We start from the raw sequence: 18095 nt of genomic DNA, 5'->3' as shown, positions 1-18095 counted from the left end.
GGCCTGGAGAATCCATTGGGGATCTGGATAATAATGTTTGCTAGTACGATGGGCAGTCCTGTGGAAATTATTTCCTTTTTGGCTCAGCTGTTTTAATTAGGAAATCTCTGCAATGTGCTTTGTTTTTTTTCATGTTGAATGGAGATTCCGATGATATTTTAGGGAATGTGAGAGTCCTCTTATTTGTGAACCTTCTCCTAAATACAGCAATCAAGAACATAAGAGGCAAGTTTGCATAGTCAGGCTGTTCAAGTCAGATTCTAATGCTGTGAACTTTCATGGGGAGTGAGGGCAGAAGGCCGGCGAATGATCTATGAGATGTGCTGATGTGTGAAAGAGAAAAGGAGGAAGGTTGGAGGAGGAGAGAAGGTGGGGTGGGGAGGGAGTAGGGGGAGTGCATGGAAAGGAGTGTGGTGACCTGGGAAGCTCCATCTTTGAAGAAAGATCTGGCTTACAACTCCAGTTCTGGAACTTGCTTCTTGGGTGAGTCAGTGCTAGCTTTCAAAACTCTATTTTTCCAATGGTATAACAGGGGCACACCTCCCTTTTTGTTGTTGTAGTTTTGAGACCTTGCCTGATAGTGCTTAGAACTTACTCATGGCTCTGTGCTCAGAGATCACTCCTGGCAGGGCTTGGGGGACCGTATGTGGTGCTGGGGACCAAACCTGGGATGGCCACATGCAAAGCAAGTGCCCTCCCAGCTGTCCTCTAGCCTTGTCCCCATGCTCATTATTCAGGAATTAAATGAAGGGTGTAGGTTCAGAGTCTGAAATGTGGTTCCTGATTTACGACTTTGTATGGTACCATGGGGGATAGGAGAGGTCTAATGCAAGTGTCTCCTGGGCCAATAAAGCTCTCATCAACCTTTTATCTTTCATGCTTACATCTTCCATCCTTTTGGAATTCTCATCCATGATTTTGCTACATATCATAAAGAACATGTCAAACAATTAACCAGTTTCTTTTTTTAAAAAATAGCTATTAAAATTCTCCTCCCTGCTTGCCAAGTGCCTCTGAAGCTGAAGACCTTATTCTCGAATGTATTTTGTAGGCAAGACTTGCCTGGGACAAAGAGACTTCATGATTTAAAAATACTGTCTGTTATATGAGCCATGCTGTGATCCTCTTTTTTTCTAATTATTGAGATTTGGCCTTAGAGGTCTGTTGCTTACCATAATTTTTGTCTTCTCTTAATGTTATTGAGAACCATTTCTTTTATTTAATATAATTAAATTACTCATTGGGTTGAAGAGAGCTATAATGTTCATTTAATAGTATTTTCTTTTACATTTTCTCAATTATTTCAGCTGAATGCTTTATATTTTATATATAACATTTTCTTAGGAACATGGAATAGAGAGCCCTTTAAAAGCCCTAGAGCCGTGTATTTTTCTCTGCACACAGCAGTGCCTGATAACTGTAGGGTTTCTAATTGCCCCCTATAAATAATTCTGTCTGAATCCTATTTGGTCTGACCTTCAAAGCCCCAGTAAATGCCATTTACAAGGCAATCCACATACCCCCAGAGAAAATGAATCCAGCCCCATCTTATATTACAGTAGTATCTTATCATGTTCTTTCCATAACTTTTGAAACTCAATGGAATTTCCGAAGTAATTATCAGGGGCAAATACTGTGAATATATCCATATGAACACTGCAAGATCCCTTTAGAAGCAGAAAATAAAGTACAGGGGAATAAGTTACAGTAAGAAGTCAATGAATCTTTCCCGAATTTGGGATGAATCACATCAGATGGTAAATGGAGGATGACTAGACAAAGGGATGGAATTGCTAGAGAGAGAGAAATCAGAATTTACAGTTCCTCCCCAACCCCCCTGCAGCAATCAATACAGAATTTCTCCCTAGGGATGCTTTGACAGTGAGCACGGGGGAGTGGATGTACGTGGCAGGGGGAGGACCACCCACCTCTCACGCTTGGCATATCAGGAGCACCATAGTGACATGGATCATGGGCATGTTCTCTCACATCCTGGCTAGAAGAGGTCTCTCAGGGCTCCTAGGCAGAGCTGGCCTCAGTTTTCCATAAGCGCATATAAGAAAGGTGGGGGGAAATCCCTGTATTTCTGGAGTTGGCAAGACAGGGCCAACTTTGATTCATTCATTTAAATGAGTTATTACCATATGCACTGAAAACAGAAACAACTCTAATCATATCTCTGTCACTCTTTCCATGTGGAGGAAACACTTTCAGGTTAAATGTATGTCGTGAAACAACCACATACTCATGGAAGCAAGGCCTGCAGAGACTTTGGGAGCTCACCCCCAAATAGCTGCCTACTAGGACTGGGGGAGGGCCTTCCCAGAGAATCCCGCGAGCCCCACCAGAGAAAGATGCTGCAAGCAAGCTGGTGCCACAGAGGGGACATGATGCCTGAAACATTTCTCCTTTCTCTTGTCTGACTTCGGAGGTCCCGGAGTCCTAGCTGGCTATGGGGAAGAAGGACAATGAAGTCCGAGAAGACCCCTGAGAGCCTCGTGTTCACCCGGGTGTGGGGGAGACAGCAGGGCTCTATCTATCAATCTTTGCAGTTTGAAGGATATTTGATTGAGTTGCCATAATGCAACTGACTCAACACTTTCCCAAATCCCGGCTATACTAAGGACAGACCTACTATGGATGCCCTGAATGTAGAAAAATATTTTTTCCTTGTATGACCAGATACATGCCTGTGACATTCTGTGACATTTTCCATTTAGCCGAGAACGTGAGGACAGAACACAATACCCTCAGCGCCAGGATCCAGCGTTTCACCAGACACCTCTTCCTCCCTACTCGCCGACCTTGTCTGTGGAGTCAGAACCACAGAAAGTGGCTTCCTACTGGGCCAAGCTACTCTCCTTGTGCAGAGCTGACAATGAAGAAAGGCAGCGAGGATGGGTCAGACCCAGAGCAGAGGGCTATGGGACAAAAGAAAAACTGGGTTTTGGGATCCCGTGACCTGACCATTCTGTAGTGGAAATTTCTTGCTGGGATGGTGCAAACCAGATTTTTGCTGCACCAAGGACATACAGTTAACCTGAAAGTGTTTCCTCCACATGAAAAGAGTAACTGGGACATGATTAGGGTTGTTTCTATTTTCAGTGAATAGGTAATAACTCATTTAAATGAATGATCATAAAATGGCTAACATTAAGCCTGGCCATATGCAGGCTCTGTGCTAACTCTCTAGAGATCTCAAGCCTTTCAGTACAGTGACTCAATGGGGTACTGGTAATTTACCTTTGTATTAGAGTAAAAGCCAGCAAACAGCCTCAAACAAAGTACTGACCTTATCTGTGCTTGCCTTAGCAAGTGGTAGAGAACACAATGAACAGATCAGTCTAATGCCCAAACTCAAACCCTTTTCATGATTACTTTATCGTTGTTGTTGTTTTGTGGTCACACCTGATAGTGTTCAGGGATCACTCCTGATGCTACTTAGGGGACTACATGGAGTGCCAGGGACTGAACCCAGGTCAGCTGTGTGCAAAGCAAGTGCCTTATCTGCTGTTTTGTGTCTCCAGCCCCCAAACTCAAATTCTTACTTAACAGGTTAAAAGAACCTTTAGATATACTAGAAATGCTGATAATGTTTAATATATTCATTTACATAAATATCATGTGTAAATGGTTCATAATTATCTGAAATAAAGAAAGGGAAAATAGATTTTTATCAAGAACTCTTATAATATTAGAAATGCAATACTGCACAAAAGGCTAGCCCTTCCTCAGTAAGAGACAACACGTAAACTCTCCTAGGCTTTGCATTTACCTTTAAACAATAAGTGATTAAAACATGTCACTTATAGAATATTGAAGTTCTATTAAAAGAATTTCTATATTCTCATATATGTTTTTTAATCTACCATAGTGGATACTTTGAGTTATTTTCTTAAAATGTGATTTCCTTTTTTGAGTGTCAGCTTTTTAAGTGATAGAGAAAGCTTTTCCATTATCTCATCCCAAATTTATATATTGACTTTATGACAGCAGCACATTTCCAAAATTAAAACCATCTTTTTGTATCTATATCTGAGTGTATCTATCTACCACTTACCTAAAATTTATAAGAAAACAGTACTATAAATATAAAGGCACATTAAAGTAAAAAATATATTTGCACAACTATTCTAATATCCTAATAATAAATTAGATAGAATGATTGGCCTTATATTTAACGACCATTAAGAGTGCTTTAATGAGGAAATTCAAAACTTTCCCTAAAGGGAGATCAGAATTTACTATCCCTCTAGGAAATTGTAGAGATAGATTCATTTTCTTTTGGTATATGGGAAAGGAGCGATTTACTAAAACTACCTTGTAATATAGCTGCAGGAAATACAATGATTATTTTTTGTTTCTTGGTGGTACCCAAGGATCACTCCAGAGCTCAGGAGGACCCCGTGGGGTGCTGAGGATCAAACCTGGATATGACAATGCTTTAACTCAATACTCAATACTCCAGATATGAGAATGCTGCTCTTGTAAGCTCCTCTGTTTATTTGTCCCATGAGGAAAAAAAAAAAACCACCCAGATCTTAACAGGTACTTAACGGAGGCAGAGGGCGTCCCTGGAGAGACTGTCTTCGGGTCCTCTGCCCCTGGTCATCTTTCTGTCTAACAGGCTGATCCAGGAGCCAACACTGGCCTCACCATCATGAGAAGCTCCAGCCTGAGGAGGCACCAGAAAGCATCTAGTGGGCAGCAAAGCCTCCCTCAGCTGACTCTGAAAGGAGAGGGTTTCATGCATTTTTCATGCTGTCTCCTCTCTGCCATAAGATTTTAACAGGTTAAAGTTAGCTACAAGAACTCATGATAGAGCAGAGAGAAGCACCTAGGACTGAGGAAGCTATACACACAGATGAAGGAAAGTGTTTTAAAACCAGAATACAATTTAGCCGAAAAAGTAGAAGTGTGTTTGGTAAAATGCTTTTTTAATAGCAGGAGGCAATTTATCCTATAAAATGTTTAAAAGGATTATTCACCCCAAATGAATTATTTTCAAAATGAATATTTATGAAGCCTCTGAATTAGCAATCTTTTCCTTTGTTTTAAAACAATTAACAGCATGCAAAGTAAGGCAGTGCTCTTCAGAAAAATAGGTGAGTGTAGCTACTACTCTTGGCACCCTATCAACATCTGCACGTGAGAACATAAAATGCAGAGCCACTAACCTGTTCCACTCATAATTAATGAACACCTGTACACAGTGAAAGCATGGCTGGTTTTATCAACGCATGAAAACCCAAGCAGGCAATTAATGTTCAATCTAAAATTCACATGATTGAAACGGCAATAAAAACAACTGTAAAGACAAATTCAAAATCAGAAAATTTGGATGATCTCTGAATGATTTGTTTGTCTGGGGCCACACCCCACAGTGTTAAAGGCTTGTTTGTTGCCCCTGCACAGGGATCTCGCCTGGAAGTGCCAAGGGATCATCTATGTAGTGGCTGTTAAGCCAGGGTTGGCCAAGTGCAAGGAGAGTGCCTTCAGTCCAATAAGATCCCTCCAGCCCAGGACATGTTTTTAATACACCATTTCGCAGGGACATTAAAGATAAATAAGAAGACTTTGTTTAAAGCAATGAAAAAGATCTATAAAATATATTTTCATGATAACGCTTATTCCAGTTGATTGGTATCTTAAAATTCACCTTTAAATAAAGCAATTAGCTCTCCTTACACTGTTATTAAAAATAATTTTATCAGGGGCCCCTCAGAATGCTGTTATGGAAGCAGGACACATATGATTTCGCTTGCATTGATTCACCGAAGGTAAGTCAAGGCTGGTCTTGGCAGTGCTTTCCATCCTGGGTCTTGGTGTGATGGGGAGCATGGTGGGTGGAGGCAGTGCACCAGAAAGGTGATGGGATGAGGACTAGATGGATTTGTGACACTAAATAAACTCAGGGCAGGAAATGTAGCACTTCTCCCACTTCCTAGTGACTTGATGGGGGCGGGGGACAAGGAGGATAGAAAATCAAATCGTCCTCCTTACTGGGGGAAATGAGAAGATGTAGGAACAAATAAAATGAAATACACACACACACACACACACATATACACACACATTTAGCTCTATGAAGCAGAAAAAATTATACTAAGGCTGCCAATGGTGCCAATGGTGTTGACTTGTTTTCAGTGTGCCAGAGCGACACCAGACTGAATGACCCCCCCCCCGCCCCCCCCGCAACCATCCCTGCCCCTTTACCTGCTTCATTTGTGCGGATCAAGCGAGATGGGGTACTCGGGTCTCCTGTCCCAATCGGATTGGTGGCCACAACTCGGAATTCATATTCTACCCACGGGTTCAGGTCCACAGCCACTGCTGACTCCATGTCCCCCGTGATGACTTCTGGAACTGTGGAAGGAAGGGTGTTTCATGCCATCAGAGTGACTGGAAACAGGTTTCAAATAAAAGAAATCACACGTGCTGGGCCAGAGAGAAAGACACAGGGCTCAGGCCTGGCATGCAGCTAATCTGGGTTCAAATCCAGCCACCACATTTGGTCCTGGAGCCCCGCTAGAAGTGATGGCTGAATAAGGAGTCAGGAATCAGCTTTATCACGGTGAAGTGGGGCCCGAAAGCCCAAATAAGCAAATAACTAGATCACAAGTGCTGACCATGGCAGGCGAACCATGTGTCCTTCTAAAAGGTGGGGACAGTGTCACCTACAGTCTCATAGTGAAAATGAATCTTCAGATAGCAAGCACTTACACGTGCCAACTCTGTTGTTAATTTGGTACCTGTCATTGAATTTTTATACATAAAGTGCCAGAACTTGCCATGGTCTACAATAAAATAACTTGGTCACGACCCAGGCCCAGATTAAGTAGTACCCAGGCTGAGTAGTACTTCAATTTAAGCAAATATGCTTTCAGTTTCTAGGAAAATTCCTTGAGCAGTTTGCCTCTCCTGATTCTGAAAACATACTTCCCCACTTGGCAGTTCAGCAGAGACTGCAAATGTATCTATTTCTGGGACACAGCATGACCTAGACACATTTTTGGTGGTGGAGAAGTAATTTTATTTCCCAGAAGCAAAAGCACTAATACTACTGTAACCAGGTTACTTCAGTAACAATAGCATAGCTTAAAAAAAAAAGCTCTCCAGTTTAAATGTTTAAACTCCCAGTTACAAAATGAGTGAGCAATGCTGGAAGCATATCTGAAAGACTCTATGAGAGATCTTTAAAGTTCTTGTCACAAGAAAAAATAATGTGTAGTTATGTCTACTGACGAATGGTGACCGGACTGACTGGTAATGATTCTGAGTGAGTACAACTGTGTGTGCACTTCACTGTTCACCTGTTATTTCGATGTTATTTTGATGATATTTCAGTGCAAAATAGAGGCTTCAGTTTGGAGGATGGAAACAGAAGTTCTGAACTCTCCCTGAAGTGCCTTTTGTACTATATTTAGATTTGATTATATAGTAAAACTCATCAATGCAGTTACCACCCAGTCAGATATTTTTTCCACATTATAAATATTTTTTTGTGGTTGCCTTCCATGTTCACTCATCTCTGTTGACTAGAAAATATTTCTGGGAAATATTTGCTCTGGAGGAAACAGAGCGATCTTCCGCTATGCAGATCCTCTCAGTTGCCATCAGTTGTGTCAGTGGGGTGGCTCTTTTTTTGAGGACTCATGGGGTAATTTTTCTACGAAAATGCATCTTGAATTTTCCACAAAAATCTCTTAAACTGACTTAAGCTAATGTTTCCAAACTGTCAGCTTTATGGAGGGTGACAGCTCTGAGGACCTGTGGTGTGAATCTGACAGAGATCCCAGAGCTTGATTGTTCTGAGGAGTGAAATGAAGACCGAGAAAGTCTCTGCTTTTGTGCAAGGGTGACTCAGCCATATCCCTGGGATCTACAAATATCCCTGTAGTTCTTTTTTTTTTAATTGAACATCATGAGATACAGTTACAAAGCTTTCATGTTTGACTTTCAGTCATACAATGATCGAACACTCATTCCTCCATCAGTGCACATTTTCCACCACCAATGTCCCCAGTATCTCACCCCACTTTATGACAGATAATTTCCTCCATACTCTCTCTACTTTTGGGAATTATGGTTTGCAAAACAAATACTGAAAGGTTATCACGTTTGGTGCTTTATCTACTTTCAGCACACATCTCCTGTACCAAATGATTCCTCCAACCATCATTGGCTTAGTGACCCCTTATCTATTCCAGCTGCCTTCTCCCCTAGCTCATGAAACAGGCTTCCAACTATGGAGCAATATTCCTGGCCCTTGTGTCTACTGTCCTTGGGTGTCAGTCTTATATTATGCTATTTTATATTCCGCAAATGAGTGCAGTCATTCTTTATCTGTCCCTCTCTTTCTAACTTATTTCCTTGTAGTTTATTTTTGTCCTGTTCTCTCGTGAGCTTATTCTGGTCAGCCTTTATTCCCAACTCCTTTACTGAAACTCTTCCTGTGAAGGTTGCCACTGATCTCCATGTTGTTAGAATCAATGAACAATTTTCATTACTCAGATGAGTTGACAGTCCACCAGCCTGACAGTCCTCAAGCTGCTCATCTATCTTCTGCAATAGACTCTGCTTTCTTGTCTTTCAGGCTCTCACACGGCATTTCCTTCACAATCAGATGCTTTTTCTCTGCCAACTTTGCTTTGTTTCTTCCCCTCCCAACTTCACAGTCTAATGCTCCTGGTCTACATTTGATACCCTTCCCTCCTTTATTTTATATGTGTACCCTGAAGATAGCAAGGAAGACCTCAAAGAGAGAAGAGCAGAAGTGCTGGTAGATGCGGCAGAAGCCGGGAAAAGTATTCTTAACGCCCACCTGTCCTTCGCCAACTACAAGACCAAGATGACTGCCCTCCGACGTCCTGATGGATCCATCACATCCTCCAGAACGGCAATGGAGAAGATTATCCATGACTTCTACTCAAATCTCTTCGATAGCCATGTCCACTTGTCGACATACCAAATTCCACAGGATGGATATGTCATTCCCAACGTTCTCACTTCCGAAATCTGACACGCCATTTCATCGGTAAAGAAACAAACAGCACCCGGCCCAGACAAGGTCAGACCTGAATACCTGAAGAACCTATCGTCTGTACTCATCAATACACTGGCTTGGCTCTTCACACTTTACCTGTCTGAATGCAAGGTTCCATCCCAATGGAAAACCAGCAGGACTGTACTACTGTTCAAGAAGGGAGACATCCATGACATTGGCAACTATCGCCCGATCTGCCTATTGTCTGTCATCTACAAGTTGTTCACTCAAGTCATCCTAAATAGGATTGGCAGAACACTAGATGAAGGACAACCATGCGAGCAAGCTGGGTTCTGCAAAGGATTCAGCACCATCGACCATATCCACACGACAACCAAGCTCATTGAGGGTTCTCGGGAGTTCAAGATGCCTCTCTGTCTAACGTTCATTGATTTAAAGAAGGCCTTTGATTCTGTTGAGACAGAAGCGGTCATTGAAGCCCTAGCCAATCAGTGCATTCAAGCCCAATACATCAGGATCCTCCGTGAGCTGCATTGCGGATTCACTACCAGGATCTCACCATTCTACAAAGAAGTGATCGTTGATGTCAAGAGAGGGGTGCGGCAGGGTGATACCATTTCACCGAAACTCTTCAGTGCCACCCTCGAGAACATCATGTGACGACTGGAATGGGAAGGAATGGGAGTGAAGATAGATGGTCAGCAACTACACCACCTCCGCTTTGCTGATGACATTGTTTTAATAACACCAAACATCAGCCAAGCGGCACAAATGCTGGCCGACTTTGACCGTGAGTGTGGAAAGGTAGGACTACAGCTGAATCTTACGAAGACAATGTTTATGAGAAACAGTCTCGTTCCTGACGCCCCATTCACTCTCAATGGAACGACCATCTCCGAATGCAACAGCTATGTGTACCTAGGTCGAGAGGTCAACATGACAAATGACCTGGCACCCGAGCTGCGCAGGAGGAAGAGAGCGGCTTGGAACGCCTTCAAGAACATCGAAGAAATAGCTAAGAGGACGAAGAACCTCCGGCACCGGGCACATCTCTTTGATTCCACTGTTCTTCCTGCATTAACATATGCCTCAGAGACCTGGGCCCTACGCAAACAAGATGAGAATGCTATTCAGGTCACCCAAAGAAGAATAGAAAGAGCTATGCTTGGAATATCACATTTCACTTAAATGAGAGAAAGAATCCAGAGTTCTGACATCCATCAATGATCAAGAATCAGGGACACCGTCTCATTTGCCAAGGTGTCCAAAATCAGATGGGCTGGTCACGTAATGAGATTTAAAGACGACCGCTGGACTAGAGCTGTTACTGACTGGATTCCACGTGATGTCAAAAGACCCGTGGCCGCCCACCTACCAGATGGTCAGACTTCTTCATCAAGATCATGAACGATCGGTTTGAGGCTCTTCATGTTCCTAGAGCGAACAGACACCATTGGGCTACACTAGCACGTGACAGGGACAAATGGAGACGTTACTGGTGCCTGGTCGAGCAAATTGACGATTAACGGGAACTTAAGTGATTAAGTGATTAAGTGAAGATAGCATGCAGTCTCCCAGCACTGAGAGGAGTTTTCTATGCCAATCATTTCCTATATTCTATCTGAAACCAGGAGTGACCCCTGAGCACAGAGCCAGGAGTAAGCCCTGAGCACTGCCACATGTAGACCAAATTTTATCCCCATCAACACCAAATTTGACACAATGTACTTTCTTAATAAGCTTGTCTCCACCATGCTATTGATTTTTTATTTTATTTTAATATTTTTTTGCTTTTTGGGTCACACCCGGCAATGATCAGGGATTACTCCTGGCTCTGCACTTAGGAATTACTCTTAGTGTTGCTCAGGGGACCATATGGGATGCTGGGAATTGAACCCGGGTCAGTCCGGGTCAGCAAGGCAAACACCCTACCCACTGTGCTTTTGCTCCAGCTCCCCACCATGCTATTTAAAATTGGAAAATGCCTCTCATGAATTTTGCTTGCCTCCCTCTCTCCTCCCCACTCACATGTTGAAGACATAGGGCCAGTGTGAGTGTATTTAGAAATGGGGATGGCAAGAAAATAATTAAGGTTAGATGAGGTGACAAGGGGAGAGGCACTGCCATGACAGGGCAGGTGTTCTCATACACAAGGACACTTTTCCTTCCCCATTGGGGGATCTACTGTGAACTTTCTATCTGATATCCAGAAGCAGAACTGTCACTGAGAATAATGAGACTGATTTCTAACTCTGGAATTTCCAGTCCCCAGAACTATCAATAAATGCAGTTTCGCAGTTTCAGTCAGGAGATGGTTAACTGCTGGCCCATGATTTGCTGCTGGTCTGTAGGCTGAAAGCCCCACTGGGTTCCAACCACTGGGTCAAGGATGTTTGGTTACATGGCCGTGCTGACTGATGCACTGCACTGCCACAGTATTTTGATGGCCTTACTAGTGGATTCCACGGGATGTCAAAAGAACACATGGTCGCCCACCTATATGAGATGCTTGGACTTCTTTATTAAGACCCTGAACGAACAGTTTGATGCTCTTTGTGTTCTTGGAGTGAGCAGACATCATTGGGCTACACTATCACATGACAGGGACAATGGAGACATTATGGGCACCTGCTTGAACAAATCGATGAACAACGGGATGATAAGGGATTACTGCATAACAAGTTCCCCCCATTCCATACTATGTAATTCACTTTCTTATTTGTCGTGATCCATGAGAAAACAATTACCATAAGGATTGGGATTTTTGTTTCATTAATATATCCCAAGTGCCTAGTACAAGATTTGGAAAGTGTTTGATAAATTTACATTGAATAAAGGGTAGTTCAAATTTCCAGCTGTCACCACGTTGGCACTGTGCATATCTATTATGAATTTGATGTAGTTATTTCAAGTTTTATGTCAAAAAATAAATGAACATAAAATACAAAAATCATCCTTTATCTAAAGGCTACAATTTATATCCTCTTAGTTATATATTTTACTTATCTTCTATTTGGGTCCACACTCAGCAGTGCTCAGGGCTTACTTACTACAGGACTCTGTGCTTAGGGATCACTCATGGAGGGGCTCAGAGAACCATACGCAATGTAGGGGATCAAATTCAGGTCAGCTGTGTGTCAGGCAAATACCCTACCGGCTGAGCAATCTCTTAGGTCCTTAGTTATACATTTTTAAAGTCTTATCCCATGCCTCTTTGCCACCGCAATCCTACTAAAGAGTAGGATTAATAAGAAAAAAAACTATTATGACAGCAAAATATCCTAAAAGCATAAATTTTTCTAAGAAATAAATTAAATTTGAAAAAAATGAGAACTTAAAAGAACAAAATCAGGAATTTTATTTTAAAATGTGTTATTGTAGAGATCAAAGACAATAAAGAATGTATACCAAATTAGGTATTTTTAAAGTCATGTAGGTATCTTTTTATAGGCATTCTTACTGGAACAATGGGACCACTAGATTTCAAAGGTAACATTATACTTTCAAGGAAAGTGACAGCAATTAAAGACAGAAGAGGATTATATATTGATTCAGGGAAAGAAGCTTGTTTAAATGTCTTTCCTAAAAAAGTAATTGCATCCAAGAACTTAATTAATACTAAATAAACTTGCCAAATTGAAAAGTCAATTAATCATTTGTAAATATATCTACAGAGAGAAGACATACTAACGGAAGAATTTTTTTGGTTTCTTTTTGGGTCATACCTGGTGAAACTCAGGACTTAGTCCTGGCTCTGTACTCAGTGATCATTCCTTGCAGGCCTGCAGACCATATGTGGTGCCAGGGATCAAACCCATGCAAGACAGGTGCCCTACTCCCTGTACTATCTCTTTGATCCTGACAGAAAAATTTTAAGAAACATAACTGAATTAAGTAAATGATCAAGCAAATATATGATGAGAGGTGACTTATTATTTTAAAGCAGATGCAGTAAGAAACTAGTGAGCCCATTTTGCTCAATAATATGCAAGTTTGCAAGTCAAAGGCAATTTGTTTGACTGGAAAAGAGGCTTGTATGAGAAATTTTGATTATTTTCATACTTTCTTCAATATGAAAAAAATGATCCCCATTTTCCCTGTGTGAAATCCGAATCTAAGGGCAGATGCTACTAGTAAGTAAATCTGAGACATGTTTAGCCAGAAAGCCCACGTACAAATCATAACTGCTTTTGCCAAAGCAAGCAACTTACTATTCTTGGTGGAATTCATGTTGGGATTTAAAGGGGTGTGTGGTGCTATTTCAGTCCTAGCTTGATGAATGCACTTGCTTTATCAGAGTTTAAACTCCACACTCATCTTTCTTTCTAACAAATGTTTCTATACCAGAGTTTATCTCAAAACTGTCTACCTCTAGATAAGGGAGTGAGATGAAATCAAAGGCTCTCGGACTCTGGGCTGGCTCCCGTCAGATATTTCCTACCTCAAGCCTGAACTAGAGGGCCAGAACTAGGCATCACCAACGCCCTTTTGGGTACACATTTGTCACCTCCAGGCCTGCTGGGAGGGGGATCCCCTTTTCCAGTGGCTCTGAAAGATGATGAGAAGTGAGAAAGAAGTCACCCACTGGGTCAGGAGATATATTCCTCAAGCCTGCTACTATCCAGGGAACATAAATTGATCACTGGTAAAAAGGATTACAAAAAATTATGGATTTCCTATTAACTATCTCAACCTAGGGAGTTATATACTACAACCACGGGTTTTAAAATAAGCACTGTAATTGCAAAACTGAATTCAAAAAGAACTGTCAGCTTCAAATGTTTCCAACAGCAAAAATAAATCGAAAGATCAGAGCAAAACCTTATGGGAGGGACTCCTAAGACAGAAACTCCAATGATAACACTTAGCAAAAATGCCTGAAGTCTCTATACACATTCACCACACACATGTATTCACAAACGTTTTCTTTTTCATTTCTTTCAGCATTCGCATACATGTACGTGTTGACTGATGAATCTATTGGGCTTTAAAACATCAAGACACAGTGAGTCAGGGCAATTGTGGACGGTGGCTAAGAGTAGCAGGAGGCTGAGACTCAAAGTGTTCTGAGGACAGGAGTGTGGTATAAGTGGATGTGGATGACAATGTGCCACAGGAAAATGTCCCCAGAGTGAGCTATGCAGGTTGAGGTAAGAGGGAGACGCTCTGCCGAGGCAGGGGCTCAGGGATCTGTGGGTGAGGTGATGGAAGAACTCAGGCCAGAGGGCTGCTCTTGGCTGCAGAGACAAAGGTTTGGGTTGCTCTTGTGAGGACAAGAGAGAGTACTGATGCGGGGGTCAGAGAATCTTGTGTGAGTCTGTTCTGGGGGTGCAAATTTGTGTCCTTTCCTAAAACTCAATCAGGAGCTCAGAGATTCTCCCAACTTTTAGGGTTTGTAGACCACTCACAGGGTTTAACATGGAGTCAGAAATGAAGACATCATCTATAACTCGGGCACTGGAAAGTAAGCACACGCAGAATGCGTTGACGATCGGGGTACTGGAAATTAATGAGGGAACTGCACTGTAGCACTGTAGCTCTGTACTCCCATTGTTCATCGATTTGCTTGAGCAGGCCCAGTAACGTCTCCCCTGTGAGACGTGTTGTTACTGTATTTTGGCATATTGAATATGTCACAGGTAGCTTGCCAGCTTTGCTGAGTGGGCGAGATACTCTCAGTAGCTTGCTGGGCTCTCTGAGAGGGGTGGAGGAATCAAACCTGGGTCGGCCAGGCCGGCCGCATACAAGGCAAACACCCTACCGCTGTGCTATCATTCATTCATTCATTCATTGGTAGACTGAGGGAACTAAGTGAGAAAAAAGCAGAATGGTATTTTTGCATGCAGATGAAAATACTTCCCCTAAATTGTGAACCTTTACACAAAAATAAATTTCTTTGCAAATTTAACTTACTTGAGCAACAAAATGAACTATTCCACCCTTGTACCATTCTGATGATATGAACTATACCAGTTCTAAATTCAGATCTATCTTACTACTTTTATAATTTATTTCTATGTAGCTATGTTGTATATATAGACAATAAAACAAAACCATGAATTCCTGCTATTGAAGATTTCTAATTTTATGAGCTCGTTGCATCCTTCTGCCAACACATTAAAAAACTACCTAAGGGTCATGAGTGGTACAAGAGGCTATAGCTCTGGAAGCAGAAGCTGACTCCTGAGGAAGGTGTGTCAGGGAGGAAGATGAGGGCATTTTTTTTTGTTTGTCTCATTTTTCAGTGGGGAGCTCCTATGCTGAGAGTCCTGGGAACCAACCCCACCAGGGACTCATAGATCAGTGATGGGCAGGCTTCAAGAGAGGTGCTGGGATCAAACCCAAGGTCCCATATACTGGGAAAAGCCCTCCAGCCCTTTCAGTTCTCTGCTTGCCACTCCTTCACCAAATGACTTTGAAAATGTTTATAAGCACAGACATCTTAGAGAAAGGTAAAATACTGTACTGCTTGATATTAGGTGATTTCATATTCAATTTTGTTTTCATAAATTCAACGCATGTTTACAAAAGGCTAGCACAAGAAATGAGTAACAGAGCAGATTTTATAGTTGATTGTCAACTTCACTTGAATTGCTAACATTTGGTAGAACTTATAGAACGATACACTGAAAACACAGCCTATAAAGCCTTACACAGTGTGGATGCGGTATGTCTTCGGCTACTGACATTGTGCCCATGTCAGCTTTTGGATTAGAGAATTATACTATTGCATGAGAAGCATCACTGTTGAGGAAAACAGAAGAGTAAGTCCCCGGTTATCTTTCATACTGTGTTTGCAACTTCTATGTACAGCCATCTCAGTGAACAGAGACAAACACTGTGGCTGATTCTTGGAAATGGAAGAGAAGACAGCAAGTCACCTTGATCTTCTCGGAGTTTGAAACAGAACTAGAAGACAACAGTTCAGATGTCTCAGGAGGGTAATGGTGGCGAAGTCTCCAGAAGCCCCATGCCATGGCTGTGATGTGCAGGAAGCCTGCCTCCTACCTGTTTTCACCGTCTGCCAGCCCAGGGAGAAAGGACTGCGGGCCTGTAGGTTGTAGGAGGAGACAGGGCTGTGGTTGTCAGCTGCTGGGCTCCAGGACAGTGTGGCTGTGGTCTCGGTGATCTCCTCCACAATCACGATCCCTGGCGGACCTGGGGGACCTAGAGGCCAGAGGGAGTGGACAATGTTAAGGACAAGCCAAGACGAAAAGCAACGAGAAACAAACTTTTCCAATAGGGATCTAGTCAAAGGATGTCATCATCTTAATGTGATACACATTTAATAACAAAGAGGGACAGGAAAAAATCCTGAGAAGGAAGTTGATTCCCATGATCTCTTGGAGGGGGGTGGGATCTTCATAAAAGCCCAAATTTCCTCTACACTTGGTGCCTTGAGCAGCTCCCAGTTAGTTTTATAGTTTTCAAGAAAGGAAAAGCTTGTTAGGGAGAAGCTCAGGACATGAATGTCTCTCTGAGCCGTGGCCGCTGACATACATCTTAATACACACAGGGACCAGCAAGGCAAAGTCACCAGATGCCAAAGCAATCTCATCAACGGTGCTTTGGTGACACGGAGGCAGTGCGATGACCTCTAGTTAGAGAATTTCAACATGAGTTTAACATCTCATGAACACAACCAACATTTTTTGAAAGTGAGACAGGAGCTCTTGTGGTTGTTGATATGAAGGCTGAGAAGAATGGAAGCAGCCAGCAGAGACAATGACTTCGATTCAAGCCACAGGAACGATCCTTTGAGAAGGAGATCCTTCAGACTAGGATTGGGTGCAGATGGCCAGGAGGGGCCAACAGCTCTCTAAGCAAAATGAAACCTCTGAGATGTCAAGAATGGGAGCTGATAGGGAAAAAGGCAGCCTAGATAGAGCAGGGAACACCAAGTAAAGGGTGTTGGGAGGATCCTCTCAGGATGGGAGATACATGCTGAAAATAGACTATAGACAGAACATGATTGCCATTCAATGCCTCTTTTGCAAACCTCAGCACCCAAAAGGAGAGAGAGAAAAAAAGGGAATGCCCTGCCACAGAGGCGGGATGGGATGGGGGGATGGGGGGTGGGTGGGATACTGGGATCATTGGTGGTGGAAAATGGGCACTGGTGGAGGGATGGTTGTTCGATCATTGTATAACTGAAACCCAAGCATAAAAACTTGTAAGTCTACAACTGTATCTCATGGTGTTTCACTAATAATTTTTTTTTTAAAAAAAGGAAAGAGAGAGAGTAAAGAAAAGCACCTGACACAGAGGCAGGCAGGGGTGGGGGGGTGGGGGTTATGGGAGGGAACCTGGGGACACTAGTGGGGAAATGTACACTGGTGGAGAAATGGGTGCTGGAATACTGTATGACTGAAATCCAATCATGAATAGCTTTGTAAGGGTCTATCTCAGTGATTCAATTAAAAAGTTAAAGATAAATAAATTTACTCTGTCAAAAAAAAAAGAATGGGAGCTGAGAGAACTCACTCCAGAAGGTTCTTGTGTTCCTGCTAAAGATGCAAAACAGAGCTACAGAAACTGATGGAAAGTAAAGCTGGTTGGGTGCGAATGTGCCCGGGAACTGGCAGAGAGCAGGAGAGTTCTGGTATGAACACACTGTTAAAGAGGATGGATGTGAAGAGCGAAGCACCAGGATTTTAGGATCAGTTTGGCGCTCAAGTCTGATGGGGTAGAGCCGAGATGCCTGGCACGGTCAGGAGCAGCAGGGTTGGAGACAGTCGTGCTGCGGGCCGGCCCTCAGGTCAAGGCGATTGTGAATGTGGTGCATCTTCACACCAGTGATGCTCATGGAATAGAAGACAGAAGAGTGAGAAATCATGAAGAGAAAACTGCCGAGGCCCTGATTTTAGTGAGGGGTATTCTTTTTGGGGGGGCTTTAGTAGAATGCAGCAGTGCTCCTGGGTATGTGCTCTGTGGCCAGGGGTCATTCCTGGTGGTGTTTTGGGGACTATTCTGTGGTTCTGGGAATGAACTAGGGTCAGTCATGTGCAAGACAAGCACTTAGTCCCTGGACTATCTCTCCAGCAGCAAGTGTGGGGTACTTTTTAGTAGTAAATTGTTTATGTTTATC

General features: G+C 42.6%; 1 protein-coding gene across 4 annotated transcripts in view; it reads right to left on the bottom strand.

Annotated features, from left to right (window-relative positions):
- The window catches only part of CNTN5 (contactin 5), an 863350-nt gene that overhangs the window by 50693 nt on the left and 794562 nt on the right, over positions 1 to 18095 (bottom strand). For all 4 annotated transcript variants that reach the window (XM_056114781.1, XM_056114779.1, XM_056114782.1 and 1 more), the window contains 2 exons: positions 16016 to 16174; positions 6217 to 6366 (listed from right to left, as the gene is read on the bottom strand). In XM_056114781.1, the coding sequence (XP_055970756.1) occupies positions 6217 to 6366; positions 16016 to 16174 (309 nt within the window). The remainder of the gene's footprint in view (positions 1 to 6216; positions 6367 to 16015; positions 16175 to 18095) is intronic.

The sequence above is a fragment of the Sorex fumeus genome, unplaced genomic scaffold, assembly GCF_029834395.1.
Source record: "Sorex fumeus unplaced genomic scaffold, SorFum_2.1 ptg000028l, whole genome shotgun sequence".
In the NCBI taxonomy this organism is placed as follows: domain Eukaryota; kingdom Metazoa; phylum Chordata; class Mammalia; order Eulipotyphla; family Soricidae; genus Sorex; species Sorex fumeus.
Note: the sequence above shows the minus strand (reverse complement) of the source record. Positions and strands in the feature narration are given on the sequence as shown.